The sequence below is a fragment of the Colobus angolensis genome, unplaced genomic scaffold (genome assembly GCF_000951035.1).
Source record: "Colobus angolensis palliatus isolate OR3802 unplaced genomic scaffold, Cang.pa_1.0 Scaffold3, whole genome shotgun sequence".
Classification (NCBI taxonomy): Eukaryota; Metazoa; Chordata; class Mammalia; order Primates; family Cercopithecidae; genus Colobus; species Colobus angolensis.
In genome coordinates this window covers 25,492,865-25,511,705 of record NW_012116265.1, presented here as the reverse complement: position 1 = coordinate 25,511,705, position 18,841 = coordinate 25,492,865, and the positions used below count along the sequence as shown (strand labels likewise).

The following is an 18,841-nucleotide window of genomic DNA, read 5'->3' as shown; positions in this document are numbered from 1 at the left end:
AAAATTACAAAAGTTAGCCAGGCGTGGTGGCACATGGCTGTAGTCCCAGGTACTAGGGAGGCTGAGGTGGAAGGATTGCTTGAACCCAGGAGGTCGAGGCTGCAGTGACCTGAGGTCGTGCCACTACATTTTAGCCTGGGCAACAGAGTGAAACCCCATCTCACACACAAAAAAAGAAAAACAAAAATCACTGAACTATGCTCTTTAAATGAGGGGATTTTATATTATGTGAATTCTACATTAATAAAATGTTTTTTAAAGATCACAACCAGGGAGGCGGAACTTGAAGTGAGCTGAGATCCAGCCACTGCACTCCAGCCCGGGCAACAGAGCGAGACTCCGTCTCAAAAAAAAAAATAAATGAAAAAAATAAAGATCACAAAAAAGTATATAACTTATTCTCTTCTATGAAACTAAATAAAAATATGCATATAGGTTGGTATATGCATGGTAACATTCTGGAAAAATGTATAGTGATTATTTGTTGGGGAGGGGAAAGGTTTATTACATATACTGTACAATATAGTTTTTTTTACCATAGCAGGTACACTATTTCAATAATTTTTAATAGTTGCATTTATCCTTTCGTAAGATATCCATTACAATAGTTTCCATAGCAGCAATTGACCCAGGGATTTAAATAGAATAAGAAATGCCTTTAACATTTTAACAACTTAAAGAAACAAGGAATTTTTTCTTCACCAAAAGGCATAGGTTTTACACACAAGGAACTTATGTCTTTATAAATATAATTTAAAGAAAACATTTCTTCCATGATGCTAAGACCTGGAATAAACACACAAACGGTGGGATTTTTTTACTGCTGATAAAAATAATAACTGTTTGTTATGGAAATTTTAAAATAGAGAAAAATATAAAAAGAAGAAAACAACAATCATCTATAACCCCACCCAATTATAGCAACTGCGAACCTGTTGGTGTATTTTCAGCCAATTCTTATGTGTACATACTTTTCTGTTTTACAGTGTTATGAACCCACTACAAATAATTATGTATTCTCTTTTTTTCCCATCAATTCCCATATCATGCAAATATTCCCATGTTCTTAAAATATTATTCAAGAACATGATAGTACATCCTATGGTTTATTTATTTATTTATTTATTTATTTATTGAGAAAGAGTCTTACTCTGTCACCCAGGCTGGAGTGCAATGGCATAATCTCGGCTCACTGCAACCTCCGTCTCCTGGGTTCAAGCTATTCTCCTGCCTCAGCCTCCTGAGTAGCTGGGATTACAGGCACCCGCCACCACACCTGGCTAATTTTTGTATTTTTAGTAGAGAAGGGGTTTTGTCACATTGGCCAGGCTGGTCTTGAACTCCTGACCTCAGGTGATCTGTCTGCCTTGGCCTCCCAAAGTGCTGGGATTACAGGCATGAGGCACCGCACTCAGCCTGTAGTCACATTTATTGAATGCACTACCTGCTAAGCACAAAACACTCTACTAGGCACTTTATACATAATATTTCACTTATTTTTCACAACGAGACAGGTATTCTTTCCATTTTACCTATAGGAAGCTGAGGTTAGGACCCTTGCTCATCGACTGTCTCCCAGAGAGTTCGTGCCAAAGCAAGAGCTGAAAATCAGGTCTGTCTGATTCCAAAAACCCACACTCTTCCATTAACAAGGAAAAAAGAAGGGCTGTGGTACATTTGCCAAAGAAAACCACTTTTCTAGTTGTCCAAGTGCCAAGGGCCACAGCCCACAGTCAGGGTTTCAGAATAAACTGAGAGTCCTTGAATGGATCAATAGGTTTTGAAATACAAATATAACTTTTTAAATTTTTTATTTTTTAGAGACAGGGTCTCACTCTGTCACTCAGGCTGGAGTGCAGTGGTGCAGTTATGGCTCACTGCAGTCTTGACCTCCTAGGTTTAAGGGATCCTCTCACCTCAGCCTCCCAAGTAGCTGGGACGGCAAGTGCTGCCACCACACCCAGCTCATTTTTATTTTTAGTAGAGACAAGGTCTCACTATGTTGACCAGGCTGGTCCTAAACTGCTGGCCTCAAACAATTCTCTCACTTCAGCCTCCCAAAGTGCTGAGATTGCATGCATGAGCCACTGCACCCAATCTGAAATGTATACATATCTTCTCTATAGAGAACACACACACACACACACACACACACACAGCTATCAACCATTTAGCCAGAATATCTCAAAACGACAGAGACAGCAACAACAAATTTTTGGAAACAGATTTCGGATTCATAGCTATCAGCCTTACTTTAAAAGTGTGGCCAAAAGCAAGCACACACGTGTGTTGTATATTGAAGGAAAACACAGCCGGGCATGGTGGCTCATGCCTATAATCCCAGCACTTTGGCAAACTGAGGTGGGAGGGCCACTTTATGCCAGGAGTTTGAGACCAGCCTGGGAAACATAGCAAGATCCCCATCTCTACAAAACTTTGACTGTAGAATGGCCTGCACCTACAGTCCCAGCTACTGGAGAGGCTGAGACAGGAGGCTCTCTTGAGCCCAAGAAGTTAAGGCTGCAGTAAGCTCTGATCACCACTACACTCAGAGTGGTCACCACTGCACTCTAGCCTGGGCAACACAGGATAGGACAAAACTGATGAGAAAGCCCTAACTCAGGCCATAGCTGGGTGGGCAAAAAGCTCGGAGACCCCCACGTGCCTTAACTAGTGCCTAGGGCACACATGGTCAGGACTGCAGCTCAACCATGGCGGAGGGAGTCTCCTTCCCTCTATCCTGAACCTCTACAGGCAGTAGCCAGGTAAGGTGAAATAGGCCCGCAGGCCTCTGGAGAGCTGGGAGACCGGGCAGGCCAACAGCCATGGCTCAGAGCTCCCAGAAGCCCTCGGACACCCGAGCCACTTGCAGACCCAGACTTTCCCAGGGCCTCACTGTGATAGTGGAAAGCAACCAACAGGCCATCACTCCACTGTTTAGGGACAGGGAAGTCTCAGAGACTGGGTTGGAGAAAAGCAGGGGATGGGGTGGTGGGGGACACTGTGGGGGCTGAAATGTATATACTGCAAGGCATGTATATAATTTTCTAGCAGTAACATCAAACAAGAAAAAAGAAACAGGTGAAATTATTTTTATGTGTATTGTTTTTGAGACAGGGTCTTCCTCTGTCTGGAGTGCAGATAGAGGGCTGGAGTGCAGTGGTGCCATTGTGGCTCACTACAACCTCCACCTCCCAGGTTCAAGGGATTCTCCTGCCTCAGCCTTCCGAGTAGCTGGGACTACAGGCATACGCCACCATGCCCAGCTAATTTTTATATTTTTAGTAGAGATGGAGGTTTTGCCATGTTGGCCAGTCTGGTCTCAAACTCCTGACCTCAAGTGATCTACCTGCCTTGGCCTCCCAAAGTGCTGGGATTGCAGGCATAAGCCACCACATCCAGCCAGGTGAAATTAAGTTTGAAATATGTTATTTAACCCAATATATAAAATTTTCATTATTTTTTTCATGAAGTATTTTTTAATTACTTTCCACAGAATATTTAAATATATACACTCGTGCGGGTCTAGGCTTTCCCAACCTGTCAGCATCCCTAGAACATGCTCAGCACTGTGTTCTGGTCCCTGCCTCACCTGCACAGCATCACTGTGTCTTTCTTACACCCAGCGACTGCTCATTAAACAGGAGAAGCAACCCTTAAGATAGACCTGGGATCTAGTCAGGCACTTATTAGGCAGGTGGCGCTCTCAAATCACTTAGCCTGTACTAACTCCATTTCCTCATCTGCAGCACAGGGAGCCCAAGGGTTGCCCTGCTTCCCTCCCAGGTCCTGGGGTGGAGAGAATTCACTTGGAAAGCTGCCAGCATGTAACAGGCCTCGTGGCAAGGTGAGGAATGGGCACATTTGTCCTCATGCATGGCCTGTCCACTTTCACCTCCCACCTTCTAAGAACAGAGGGCTAGTGGCAGGCTCTGCGCATCTACTGTAGCTCAGCTCTGCCCCCAGGAACTGCGGAGAGATCAAAAATGGCTTCCCTGGGCCAGGTGTAGTGGCTCAGGCCTGTAATCCCAGCACTTTGGGAGGCTGAGGTAGGCGGATCACCTGAGGTCAGGAATTCAAGACCAGTCTGGGCAACATGGTGAAACCCTATCTCTATTAAAAATACAAAAATTAGCTAGGCATGGTGGTGCATGCCTGTAATCCCAGCTACTCAGGAGGCTGAGGCAGGAGAATTGCTTGAACCCGGGAGGCAGAGGTTGCAGTGAGCTGAGATTGCCACTTTACTCCAGCCTGGGCAACAGAGCGAGGCTCTGTCTCAAAAAAAAAAAAAAAAAACAAGAAAGAAAAGAAAGAAGAAAAGGAGGGGAGGGGAGGAGAGGAGAGGAAAAAGAAAATGGCTTCCCTGGTCTCAGAAAGGCTGCGCAGCCTCATGGACTCAAACAGGCCTTGACAGAAGCCAGAAACCACAGGCAAAGCTCAGACCCTCAAGCACAAGCCACCCAGGGGCAGCAGCACAGGCAAAAGGAGCAAGCGGCAGTGCCTGGGCAGAGGCGACTTCTGGAGTGGGGCTGCCTCAGTCAATCATTGTACCCTGCTATCTTCCAGAGACAGAAGCCCCCGAAGCACAAACACCATGAATCAGAAGAAAAAGAACTACTGCATGTCATCGATTGTAAGATGCACATTTTTTGGTATTACATTTTGTTATCTCTGAAATCTGGGTGCATCTTACAACTGATGGCAGGTCAGTTTATTTGGCAGCTGTTTTCCTTTCTTAGAGGAGCTAAAGTAAAGGTGCCTCTTCAAATGAGTGGCATGTCAGGTTCAATGAAATATAGAATGACTTATGGAGCCCTAATTATGCAGCAGGCATCATTTTGGCCAGTTAGCGCACACCATCACATGCCTCCAAGAGACCTGCATTACAAACCAGGAAAGCGGCTCAGAGGGGTTCAGAAAACTTCCCAAAGTCACACAGCTAGTAAACAGCAAAAGCAGCATTCAAACCCAAGCGTGCTGGGGCCCAATGAGTCCATCCTTCTCACTATGTTGTCCTAGTCTCCTTTCCTTCTAGGTGAAGTGATGGGGGACAAGGCCAAAGTCAGTCTGTCATTTCGGTCCTCAGGTCTGTGGATCCTGGATAATTCTCCAGGAACTCCTCTGGCACCTCTATTTGGGCCCTTTTTGCAATAGACTGAATGTTTATATCCCCCCTCAAAACTCATATGTTGAAACCTAACCCCCAGTGTGATGGTATTTGGAGATGGGGCCTTTGGGGGTGATTAGGTGATGGGATTCATGTCCTTTTACTTATTTTTTTATTAATTTATACATATATATTTTTTGAGATAGGATTTCACTCTGTCGCTCAGGCTGGAGGGCAGTGGCGTGATCTCGGCTCACTGCAGCCTCTGCCTCCCAGGCTCAAGTGATCCTCCCATCTCAGCCTTCCGAGTTGCTGGGGACTATAGGCACATGCCACCACATCCGGCTAATTTTTGTATTTTTTGTAGCGATGGGGTTGGTCTCTGTAGAAAGTAAAAAGTTTCTCTTCAAAGTTTCCCTTCTTATTAAAGAATAAATCATAAGTGTTAGAAATAATAGTTTCTTTTAAAAACTAACTTTATGCTAGACATACAGGTACGTGGTACATTCTATGTCCTTGTACTTTAACCAGGGTCTCTGTGCTAGACATGCTCACAGGCATGTCCCAGCTCGCAGCCTATGCCCTTTCCTTATTTGGGAATGTTATCACTTTTCTAAGTCCTTTCATAAGCAATTTCCTCTTTTCCTTTGTCTTTCTATTGCCATTACCTATTTAGAAAAGTTTTCAACTGTTAGCCAATCAGGTTTTAGTTTAGATTGTGACGTCTGGCTCCAGCCAATGGAGACAAGACACAGTAGCAGGGACAAACTGCCTAACGGAGGAATAAAAATTGCTTCCCTCCTTTGTCCAGGTGTGCTCTCACCATTGTTCCATCTGCGATGAGCACCCTTTCTGTAGAAAGTAAAAATGGCCTTGCTGAAAGAATTAAATTTATATTCAAGTGCTGTTTCTTTGTAGCACCGGGGAACAAGCATTCTATTTCTAAATAAACACTTTTACATATAACAGTCTCAAACTCCTGGGCTCAAGCCTTCCACCTGTCTTGGCCTCCCCAAATTCTGGGATTACAAGCACAAGTCTCTGCGCCCTGCCCAAGTGTCCTTTTAGAAGAGAGTTTAGGCCAGGCGCAGTGGCTCACACCTGTAATCCCAGCACTTTGGGAGGCCTAGGTGGTTGGATCACCTGAGGTCGGGAGTTGAGACCAGCCAGACCAACATGGAGAAACCCCATCTCTACTAAAAATACAAAATGAGCTAGGCGTGGTGGCGCACGCCTGTAATCCCAGCTACTTGGGAGGCTGATGCAGGAGAGTCGCTTGAACCCGGGGAGGTGGAAGTTGTGGTGAGCCGAGATCATGCCATTGCACTTCAGCCTAGGCAACAAGAGCAAGACTCTGTCTAATAAATAAATAAATGAATGAATAAATAAATAAAAGACAGCTTAGGCCAGGCATGGTGGCTCATGCCTGTAATCCCGGCACTTTGGGAGGCCAAGGCAGGTGAATCACCTGAGGTCAGGAGTTCGAGACCAGCCTGACCAACATTGAGAAATCCCATCTCTACTAAAAATACAAAAAATTAGCCGAGCGTGGTGGCGCATGCCTGTCATCTCAGCTACTTGGGAGGCTGAGGCAGGAGAATCACTTGAACCCGGGAGGTGGAGGTTGCAGTGAGCCGAGATCGCGCCATTGCACTCCAGCCTGGGCAACAAGAGCAAAACTCTGTCTTTAAAAAAAGAGAGAGAGCGAGCTTAGAGAACTCTCTTACCCCTTCTGCCCTGTGAGGGCACAGTGAGAAAACAGCCATCTATGGAATAGGAAGTGAGCCTTCATCATACCGCATCTGCCAGTGTCCTGATCTTCAACTTTCCAGCCTCTGGCACTGGGAGAAATAAGTTTGTGTTGTTTAAGCCACGCGGTCTACAGTATTCTGTTGCAGTAGCCTAAACAGTCTGAGGCGCTTATGTTCAGCTCCAAACTGAGAAACTTCCAGGGAGCCCTGGCTCTATGCTTACATGTCGCCTGGATCTGGAGCAGCTCTGTAAATCTGGCCTCCTGTGCCTGACTCCACCCTGCACCCTGCCCGGTTCTAGCTGTGGGTTTCCTGTGATCTTCCCAGGCTCACTGGGCTCCTTACTGGCCGAACCGGCTCCTCCACCCACACCAGGCCCTGGGTAAAGAGGTCGAAGTTTCTCCTCCAGGTGGCAGCTTTGGGAAGGACACTAATTGCAAGTTCTCTAATCAGGCTGGAACTGGCAGGCTCTGTGGCCAGGCCAGGGCTCCTGCTTTCATGTCAGCACTGACAGAAGGGGCCACTGGGAAGGCCTACCTGGGATCTGGTCTCAGGGGTACCAGGGGACAGCAGGCCAAACCAGGGTCACTCTCCCCCCACAGAGGCAGAAGGTCACTTTTCTCTTTATGCTGCAGCCCTCGAAAACTCCAGGACCAAATATTCTCCACACATGCCCTCCCTGGCTCTGGCTTTGCCCTTGCAGACTCCTGCATGTTCGGTCTCTCCCTGCCAGGGCTGGGAGACCCCCAAGTTGATGCTTCCAGTCTCAGCTGGGAGGTGGCCTCTATGCAGCCTCTTCACCTCTCCCCTAGCCCAGGACCCGCTTCCCTGACGGCAGCTCTCCAACCACCACTGTGGCTTTTACTTACTCATGGCTCCACGAGTATTAATACCCATGATGAGTGGACACTGCGACAGTGCTAAGGTCTCCTTGTAGAGGGGACACAGAGAGACAATGACATTAGAGGGTGGTGAGGGTTACAGCAGTGACCCAGGCTGCAGCCAGCCCAAACCACTTCATGAGAGCCAACAGTGTGCACCTCTCCTCAACTCTGTGGTCAGTGACATCAACTCCATAGATGGAAACCAGCCACGGGGGCAGTATTTACACCACGGAAAGCAGCAAACTGCAAACCAGGGCTTTTTTCCCCATTCAGCAAGTTGTTAAATGTTTCCTAGCACCCCACTGCAGAAGCAGCATTACAGGGGACTGTGAGCCCCGAAAAGGCTGCTAGCTTCATTTGGGTTCTCCCTAAAAACAGATCCTGAGATGAGCACTTGAAAGTAGGGTTTTTGGAAGGTGACATAGGGGAGAAAAAGTCATGTCTTTTCCTCACCCATCACAAGGCTCATGGATTGTCAGCCACGAACCCCTACGACAAAAGACAGATTTACAAAAGAAAAGCACACACATTTAATTCATGTAAATTTTACATGACATGAGAGTCTTTAGAAAATGCAGACCCAAAGGAATAGGGAAATTTGTACATTCTTAAGGACAGTCATGAAAAAGTATGTTGGACCAGGGCTGTATAATCCAATGGTAGAAATCTGGGGGAACTTAGCAAACAGAACAACAAACAGAACTTTTGAGTTCTGTTTGTTCGGGTTCTTCTTGGCCTCTCTCTGTGTCTTCTGAGATAAGGACGTTAATGCAGATGACCTACTTCAGGGTAGAAGGGAATGAGATCAGAAAGTGACCCTCTTGCTTCTGTGGTTTTCTCAGTTTCCTGCATCTTCAAATACTCACTGTGTCAAGGTGCCTTATCTTGTGGTGTCTGAGCTCTGTCAGTGATCACAGAGAGCAACAGTGAGGCAGGGGAGGGAAGGGGCTTGTTTAGACAGGGATTATCAAGCCATTTTGCCAGCATGGCCAGTTGGAACTCCATCCTGCTGGGCATGGTAGAGGTACAGCAGACCTCAGTGGTCACACGGAGCCTTGAGCAAGCCAGTATTTACTCACCAAACCCGTCACCGTTTGGCCTGCATTGACTCCCTGGTGCTTCCAGCGGGCTCTGTGCTTAGCCCCAGCTTGCTCCTGTTTCCAGGAAAAACGCTGCACCTGAGGCGCTCAGTGCAGGCAGTCGTCCTCAAATAGAGGTGACCGGGGTAGGACACCACCGTGTCTGGTAAGGGAGTCCACCCAGGCTGGAGGCTCGGCACCCCCAGACTATATCTGTCCTGCCTGCAGAGACTCTGAGGTTCTGCCCCCGGGCATCCTTGAGACCTGTCAGGAAAGTCATAAGATTGTTGTGGCTTAGAAATCCTACCCTAAGCCGGTGTGATGGCTCACACCTGTAATCCCAGCACTTTGGGAGGCCGAGGCAGGTGTATCACCTGAGGTCAGGAGTTTAAGACCAGCCTGGCCAATATGGTGAAACCCCATCTCTACTAAAAATACAAAAATACAAAAATTAGCCGAGTGTAGTGGTACACCGTTGTAATCCCAGCTACTTGGGAGGCTAAGGCGGGAGAATTGCTTGAACCCGGCAGGCAGAGGTTGCAGTGAGCTGAGATTGTGCCATCACACTCCAGCCTGGGCCACAGAGTGAGACTCCATCTCGAAAAAAGAAAGAAAGAAAGAAAAAGAAATCCTACCCCAAAATATGGCACTCAGACATTTGAGAAAACAGCAAAACCTAGAAAGGTCATTCTCTGACCTTCTCCCTCCCTTCTCCCTGAAGACCCTCATGTGAGAGGTGTCCTGCGCCACACAGAGAAAAGAAATGTCACACGGGAATGCCATTAAGAATCTGAGCAAACAGGCCTAAAAACTTGCTGACTTCCTAGTTTTTAAATTTTAGATCCTCCCTCCCTGTGCTCCGATCCTACTTCTGCCCGACTGTCCGTAAAAACACGGTTACCCGCGGGCTGTGAGTCTTCATTTTCTGAAGGTTCCCAAGTCATGTAAAACTGATATTGAATACATTTGTTATGCTTTCCTCTTATTAATCTGTCTTTTGTTATAGGGGTGTCAGTCACTGTTATTGCAACGGGTGAGGAAAAGATATTACTTTTTCTCCCTCACAAGATCAAAACTATTTTTATAACAACACTAAGACATTAGTATTTTGCCCTCTCATTCTCTTGTGCCCTCTCATTCTCTTGTGTGTACAGAATTTTCCACAGGCTGCATGACATGTGATATTGCAGTAGACTGAATGCAGAAGCAAATATCAGTGTCCAGCTGGTTTCTATTAAGCCAGACATTAAAAAGATTTGAAAAAAATGTATTAAAAAGACTGATTTGGGGCCAGGCATGGTGGCTCATGCCTGTAATCCCAGCACTTTGGGAAGCCGAAAGGCGGGTGGATCACCTGAGGTCAGGAGTTTGAGACTAGCCTGGCCAACATGGTAAAACCCCGTCTCTACTAAAAATACAAAAATTAGCCAGGTGTGGTGGCACCAAAAAAAACCCAAAAATTTGGGATGGTTCCCAGAGGATGGGAAGGGTAGTAAGAGGGTGGGGAGAAAGTGGGGACAGTCAATGGGTACAAAAAAAAATAGAAGGAGTGGATAAGACCTAGTATTTGATAGCACCGCAGGCTGACTATAGTCAATAATAACTTAATTGTACATTTAAAAATAATTAAAAGAGTAGAATTAGATTCTTTGTAAGACAAAGGATAAATGCTTGAGGGGATGGATGCCCCATTCTATATGATATGATTATTATGCATCGCATGCCTTACCAAAACATCTCATGTTCCCCATAAATACATACACCAACTATGTACCCACAAAACTTAAAAATTATTTTAAAAATCATACTGATTTTCTCACTTTTTTGTTTTGGAAGATAAAATTTTTTAAAAATTTTTGTTGTAAATATAACAATATTTACATTCATTATTTTTAATTAATAAATGCTACTTAAACTGTTGCTTAATTTTCATTTCTAACATGGTAAACTTTGATAGTGTTGGGGTTCAGAAAACGATGCCCTGAAGTCTGGAGCTTGGGCAGGCTGAGTACTTTGAACTAAAGGAGATAGAAGGCCTCAGAAGCCAAGTTTCTCTCTGACCTTCTCCTGCCCTCATTTCTCCTTTCCCCATTTCTCCCCAAGCAGGTCATAGAAACTAGAATTTCTCTTCCCCAAGGTGTGTCATAAAAACTAGAACTCCTCTCTCCCAAAACAAGCCATAAAACCTAGAGACCTCTGACCTACCTTACCCTTGAGGCGGCCACAGGACCCTCATTGCAAAAGGGTCCCACCCCATACCTGGGGCTAGGACATGCCTCACAGAGAGGCCAGAAAGAATCTGAACAAACAGGCTTTGCCAAGATCCCCCCAGTTCATTACCATTGGGTCATACCCCCGGGGTCTTTGTGTCTTCATCATGTAAAACTTACACTGAATACCTTTGTTACGCCTCTCTCTGGTTAATCTGTCTTTTGTAATAAGGGTATGGCGTGGGCCTTGCAACACCTTTTCCTCATACAGAAGGCTTGCTACAGGTGCCAGGTGCCAGTATTCTAGAAAAATACTTTGCCTTTTCTTCCCCCCTCATTCAGCCCTCCAAAGAGACTTAAAACAGAAGTCATTTTTAACTCCATGAGGAAATAAAGGTTTAGAGAATTAAAGCTGCTTAAGGACACAAAGTTGGCAAGGGACAAAGCTAGGATTTGAGCACAAGCAATCGGACCCTGGGGCCTGAAACTTCAAGCCTACAATTTCCTTTATATCCTACTACTTCAGTTCTAAGCATTCCTCCACACCATCATACAGTCTTCATCTGCACCTGCATGGTAATACCTGGGGGCCATGGGGGCTTCTTAGCATCAACTTGACATCCGTATGTATCATATGTAAGTGTATCTCAAATTGGAGCACTTAGACCTACCCGTGTTCAGGAACTAAAATTCTATGAGAATTTTTAAGTATTGTGTTTATTTTAATAAATAATCTTAAGGGATTTTTTGGCAAGTTTTTAAGGATGACGTTTTTATATTAATATTTCACAACTGAAAGACATTTTAATAGAATAAGACCTTAAATTTCCAAGTAAGAATTTTCCAGACTGGGTCCTGAGACGTCTTCTTTGAAATAAAATGATCCCTCTTAGCCTTGCCGGGGTTAAGAACACAATACTGCAGGAGTCCAGAACGTGCCACCCCAAAATATGAAGGATCCTTGAGCAGATGCAGGAAAGCACCCTGCTCTCCCTCTGTTTGCCTAAATGTAGGACACAGACTCACAACAACAAAAGGTGTCCCAGCCCCCACCTTTTTTATTTGAGGTGGAGTTTTGCTTTTGTCACCCAGGCTGTGGAGTGCAGTGGTACGATCTCAGCTCACTGCAACCTCAGCCTCCCGGGTTCAAGCGATTCTCCTGCCTCAGTCCCCCGACTAGCTGGGATTACATGCTCCTGCCACCACGCCCAGCTAATTTTTGTATTTTTAGTAGAGATGGGGTTTCACCATGTTGGTCAGGCTGGTCTTGAACTCCTGACCTCAGGTGATCTGCCTGCCTTGGCCTCCCAAAGTGCTGGGATTACAGGCATGAGCCACTTTACCCAGCCCCAACCTCCTTTCCAACCAGGGAGAACAAAGGTTAACTACTGAAGACCGACTTAGACCCTATCAGCCTGGAGATGGTACCAGAGGAATCCACATTAATAAGCTTTACTAACTAGCCTTTGTCTGCCATGTATTTGCCTTCCCCACAAGCTGCTGCCCCTTGAGACTCAAAGCCGTTTTCCTTTGTCTTGTCACTGCTTTAAAAATGGACTGTTCTTTGTTCTTTGTTGAAGATGCTACGTAAGCTAGAATTCAAAGCTACCTCTTTGAGAACTATTCATTCTCTGAGTGTCTCCCATGTATACATAAAATACACATGTTAATAAACTTCTGTTTGTTTTTCTCTTGTTCATCTGTCTTTCATAACAGGGGCGCTTTTCTAACTACAAACCCATGGGAGCTATTATTTTTCCCCTGCGATACTCCAAAGCATGGCGCCTTGACATCTGAGGATTTTTTTTTTTTTTTTTTTTTTTTGAGACGGGGTCTCACTCTGTTGCTCAGTCTGGGGTGCAGTGATGCAATCTTAGCTCACTGCAGCCTCTAACTCCTGGGCTCAAGCAATCCTCCCACCTCAGCCTACTGAGTTGCTGGGATAACAGGCATGAGCCACCACTCCCCACCAGCTGAGGATTTTGAGCTGCAGGGGATTGGGAGGGCCACAGCCGCAGAAAGGTCTCTGTGACCTTTTCTCCTCCAAAGCAGATCATGGAAACTAGAATTCCTCTCCCCCAAAGCAAGCCATAAAACTTAGGTTAAGTGACCTTAACAAGGTCACTCTTTGACCTCCTCCCTTTTCCCCTGAAGACCCTTCTGCCACAGGTGTCCTGTCCCATACCTGGAGGCCCAGCCACACTTTCCTCTTTATACCATGTTGTATGCGCTGATTTTTTCTTTTTTGCATGAATCAAGTGTCACTTTTATAATCATTTGGAGAAAACTACAAATGGAATGATCTCCAGGAAAGCAGGGTGTAGGGGAGAAAAACTAAGATCTTTCCTTCACCCACTTAGAGGTTCATGGTTGACACCCCTGTAACAAAAGACAGATTAACAAGAGGAAAGCTTAACACATTTATTTAACCAAAGTTTTACGTCACATGGGAGCCTTCAGAAATAAAGACCCAAAGACCCAGGGAAAACAGCATTTATGCTTAGGTTTGATGAAGGATGGACAGTTTTGGCTGAGTGCTGTGGTTCACGTGTGTTATCCCAGCACTTTGGGAGGCCAAGGCGGGAGGATCACCTGAGGTTGGGAGTTCAAGACCAGCCTGGTCAACGTGGAGAAACCCCCATCTCTACTAAAAATACAAAGGCATGGTGGTGTGAGCCTGTAATCCCAGCACTTTGGGAGGCTGAAGCAGCGGTGGGTCACGAGGTCAAGAGTTCAAGACTGGCCTGGCCAATATGGTGAAATCCCGTCTCTACTAAAAATACAAAACACAATTAGCCGGGCACGGTGGCACATGCTTGTAATCCCAGCTACTCAGGAGGCTGAGGCAGGAGAATTGCTTGAACCCAGGAGGCAGAGGTTCCAGTGAGCCAAGATCGTACCACTCCACTCCAGCCTGGATAACAGAACAAGACTCCGTCCCAAAAAAACAAACAAACAAACAAAAAAGAGGGAAGTGTGAGGAGCAGAATGTAAGGAGAGGAGTACCTTCATGGGTGGAAGTGAGGGGCATCCTACCGATTCTGGGGAGGAACTGGGAGTGACAGGGACCAGACTGTGAAACAGCTGGCCTCACCATGCTCCCAACCTTCCTCAGAGCTTTCATACTGCCCTGGTTCCTGGGACCCTATCACAACCCTGGGCTTGCCTTCATGGGATCTTTACCTTGCGGAGGACGTGTTCTGATTTGACAACACTTGGCGGGTTCCCCTGAGAAGTAGCCCCAAAGGTGACCAGGACTCGGCTCCCAAATGTCCAGTTATAGCTCTTCCTCTCTTCCACAGGACCTTCCCCCAGGGATTAGCGGCTCCAGACACCAGGATTGATGTCACTTTAGTGACACCTGGGGCAGCTGTTCCATAGGTCCCCCAGTTCCTCATTGCACAAAGCTGTTCACAGCAGATGGGACATTTCAGCTCAACAGATACGATCTGTGACCTTCGCCAGACAATACTCAAAGGCCCTCAACAACATCAAGGTGCACAATTTCCACAGGGAGACCCACCATAAGCACATAATGGAATGCCAGATGAAGCAGGTGTAGGGTCCCGAATTAGAAGAAAGAAGGGAGAGATTAGTTCTCTCTTGAAGGTATCAGAGCCTGGTATCCTCATCTGTAAACTGCAGGCACCTACTCAAAGAGCCACCAAGAGGAGATGAGATTGTGTATATGAAAGCACAATCCCAATGCTGGCATGCAGCATTTGTTGGATCAGAATACAGGTATGACTATGAGAAAGTTCTGTCTTCTATCCATACAAAATCTCCCTCTTGGTAATGATGAGGTTTTAATCTAGCACTTCTCAAAGGTGGCCCATGAACTTGTTTCCATTACTGGACCCCACCCAGAATGTCCTAGGGACAAATTCCCAGTTGTCTTTGCTCCTCTTAGAAATAATCAGAATCTCTAGTGACAGAGTCCTACATGCTGCCTCTTTACCAATCTCCCTAAACAATTCTTGAGCATAGCAAAGTTGGAGAACCACTGGTGAAGTGGATAAAACATTGCTTCTGGGGATGAGAGAAACATAGTTTCAAGTCCCAGCTCTGTCACTCACTGGACATCTCAGGCCGTGGCCTCCTGTTTTTGTTTGTTTTTTAAGACAGGATCTCTTGGTTGTCTGGGTTTTCAGCTGTCTTCCCGGGGACAAAAATGGCTATGGCTAGTGATTTATACCTGCGCTACTACGTAGAGCACAAGGGCAAGTTTGGGCACGAGTTTCTGGAGTCTGAATTTCAGCCAGACGGAAAGTTTAGATATGCCAACAACAATTACAAAAATGATGTCATGATCAGAAAAGAGGTTTATATGCACAAGAGTTTAATGGAAGAACTGAAGAGAATTATTGATGACAGTGAAATCAGAAAAGAAGATGATGCTTTGTGGCCTCCCCCTGACAGGGCTGGCCAACGTGAGCTTGGAGATAAGCGCATATCTTTTTTTTTTTTTTTTGAGACGGAGTCTTGCCCTGCCGCCCAGGCTGGAGTGCAATGGTGCAATCTCAGCACACTGCATCCTCTGCCTCCTGGGTTCAAGTGATTCTCCTGCCTCAGCCTCCCGAGTAGCTGGGATTACAGGCACACACCACAGCACCTGACTAATTTTGTATTTTTAGTAGAGATGGGGTTTCTCCATGTTGGCCAGGCTGGTCTCAAACTCCTGACCTCATGATCCACCTGCCTCGGCCTCCCAAAGTGCTGGGATTACAGGCGTGAGCCACCGTGCCCGGCACACATATCTTTTGCCACATCAAAAATAGGTTCCCTTATTGATGTAAATCAGTCAAAGGATCCTGAAGGCCTTCGAGTATTTTACTATTTGATACAAGACTTGAAATGTTTAGTTTTCAGTCTCATTGGATTATACTTCAAGATTAAACCAATTTAAATTGTATGTTTTTCAAGCTGTTTGTATATTTAATTAAGGGATGGGAGGGGTTATTTGTCATTTACAATATTGGTTTTTTTATAAATGTAAAGCAAACAAAAAAAAAGTATGTAAACTGAAAATAAGAAAATACATTAGCAGGCTTAATGGTTATCCTTACTTCAGTCTATGTGGGTTGGACAGTTCCCACACACTTTAAAATCTGTAAATAAAAGCCACCTTTTGTTAAAAATTCGCTCAAATAAAGGCATACCAAATCCTGAAAAAAAAAAAAAAGACAGGGTCTCTCTCTCTCTGTGACCTAGGCAGGAGTACAGTGGTATGATCATAGCTCACTGCAGCCTCGACCTCCTGGTCTCAAGCGATCTCCCCTTTCAGCCTCCCAAGTAGCAGCTGGGACTACAGACATGTGCCACCATGCCTGGCCACTTTTTGTGGGGTTTTTTTTGTAGAGACAGGGTCTCACTATGTTGCCCAGGCCGGTCTTGAACTCCCAGCCTCGAGCAATCTGCCCACCTCAGCCTCCCGAAGTGCTAGGATTACAGGCATTAGCCACATAGCTTGGCCTTGTTTTTTTCAGTTGAGATAATAATGGTATGTGTGATGACTAAAGGCATGTCAATCGTTTCAGATTTAGGCCAATGCAAAGTAAGTGCTCAGCAAATGTTAGGTATTGTTTTTCTCCTGCTAAATGCACCTTGTTGCTTCTGCTGTCCCTTTGTGGCACAGATCCAAGCCCCGTCAGCACTCCAGGAATACCCTAGCGGTATTCCCACTAGGAGCAGTCTGTGGAGCCCTAGGAGGAAGCAGGAGGAAGGGTTTGATTTTGCTTCTGACATGCTTTAAGGGCACACTTGGCCACTGGAGGGCAGCATCCACTCGCTCATTTTTAGAAAGGACATTCTAAAAAAGGATTTTCCAGCTGCAGAGGTGCAGAAGATGGAAGGAAGCCTTCATGGGGGCTTACTGGACACTGGGTTCGTTGTTTTATCCTAGTGGTTCATTTTACGCATCCTATTCCAGGCAGCCCTTAGTAAACAGATATAGCCTATCACAGAATACACAAAATAGGTTCTATAATTTTTTCTTTTCTTTTTTTTTTTCTTTTGAGACAGAGTGTCGCTCTGTTGCCCAGGCTGGAGTGCAATGGTGCAATCTCGGCTCACTACACCCTCTGCCTCCTGGGTTCAAGCAGTTCTCCTGCCTCAGCCTCCTGAGTAGCTGGGACTACAGGCGCATGCAACCACGCCCAGCTAATTTTTGTATTTTTAGTAGAGGTGGGGTTTCACCATATTGGTCAGCCTGGTCTTGAACTCCTGACCTCAGGCAACCCACCCGCTTCGGTCTCCCACAGTGCTGGGATTACAGGCATGAGCCACTGCACCCGGCCTAAGTTCTATAAAATATTAGTACAACCTATAAAATATAACCTATATAACCTATAGAGAGATGTTTTCTTTAAAGAACTGTTTTCTCATTGTCTTGAATCATAAAATGAGAATCTTGTTTCTAAACCTGGGGTCTCCCACAGGCACCGAGGTCTCCACAGGTGACCCCTGCTGTGCCACATGCCTGCATGCCTGGACCCCCACTCCTCTTGCAGGCATGCAGGAGGTTCCTATTCTCCTGCCCTGTTGTGAGGGCTGCCCATGAAGAACAGGGCGGCAGCTGAAGGAGAGGTGGCAAGCCCTTCCTAAGCCCTTGGTGCCCCCTCCTTACAGCAGCAGGAATGGTTTCTCCACCTGTGGGTCTAAGTGTTCCAGTGCTGTCTGAGGACCTGGTGTGGGGCTCCTTCCCAGCCCATCTCAAGGGTCTAGAGCGAGACTTCCAGGTGAAGTCGCTGTCCCAAAGTAGGTTCCAGAGAGTGGGCTAGGTCCTAGTTTGGGACACCCCAAAGCATTCACTAGATGAGGGTTCTAGCACCACTGGTTTACGTGGGAGGTGCAGGGGATGGAAATAAGGAAGAGGCTCAGGGAAGGGGGGCTGCCAGTGAGGCTGTGCTATGAGCTCATCACAGCATGGTCATCTGCACTGAATCGTGGGAGAAAGAAGCGCCGAGAAACAGCCTAAAACACGTGCCTCAGAATCATCCCATCCAAGTGGTGAGGGAGCTGAGGGCCCAGACACCCACCCTGAGGGCTGAGGGCTGCTCTTGGTGGCTGCTTCCTCAGTAGCCTGCTCCATCCACAGAGTGGTCTTCTGCAGTTCTGGGAGGAAAGCCCCAGGCACACAGATGCAGGTACACACAGATGGAAGTTTTCTGGAGCAAACTGAAGGGTGGGATGGGCACGGGCAGAGTGGTGACAGCTGCTGCTAGAGGCCACCTTCACCTCTGACTCAGGTGCCGGCTGCCCACTGTCCCAACAGCGCTTCTCCTGGATCTGGGCTGGGAGCCCACTCCTCCCCATGCTCATGGATGTCTGTCCTGCCTATTGACCAGCATCTGCCTCTGGAGAAGCCCATGCCCTATATGAGTTTTGGGGGCAGGCAGAATGGGTTTCTGTTGCTTGTGATAAGGAGCCCTGACACGCATTCTGAATTCAGGTGGCCTGCGTGGGGCTGCACTCTCCACCCTAGGGTAAGCACACAACCCAAGTTAGGCCTCAAACAGTAAGTGTGGAAAGTAAAAAGTTTGTTGCAGGAAGTCAGGGACCCCGAACGGAGGGACCAGCTGAAGCCATGGCAGAAGAATATGAATAGTGAAGATTTCATGGACATTTATTAGTTCCCCAAATTAATACTTTCATAATTTTTTATGCCTGTCTTTACTGCAATCTCTGAACAAAAATTGTGAAGATTTCATGGACACTTATCACTTTCCCAATCAATACCCTTGTGATTTCCTATGCCTGTCTTTACTTTAATCTCTTAATCTCATCATCTTTGTAAACTGAGGAGGATGTA

The 18,841-nt window shown here is 46.3% G+C and overlaps 1 protein-coding gene across 1 annotated transcript; it reads left to right on the top strand.

Moving 5' to 3' along the window:
* Positions 1-15,202: 15,202 nt before the first annotated feature.
* Positions 15,203-15,937, top strand: LOC105517234 (protein mago nashi homolog 2-like). Its single transcript, XM_011949697.1, has 2 exons — positions 15,203-15,481; positions 15,785-15,937. The coding sequence occupies exons 1-2, from the start codon at positions 15,203-15,205 to the stop codon at positions 15,935-15,937; spliced, it is 432 nt and encodes a 143-aa protein (XP_011805087.1).
* Positions 15,938-18,841: the final 2,904 nt, after the last annotated feature.

Bases quoted from the DNA above. Each gene is read 5' to 3' on its own strand.
- LOC105517234 (XM_011949697.1), top strand. From the start codon at position 15,203: ATGGCTATGGCTAGTGATTTATACCTGCGCTACTACGTAGAGCACAAG. The intron at 15,482-15,784 runs ATATCTTTTTTT...TGCCCGGCACAC, and splicing joins GTGAGCTTGGAGATAAGCGC to ATATCTTTTGCCACATCAAA.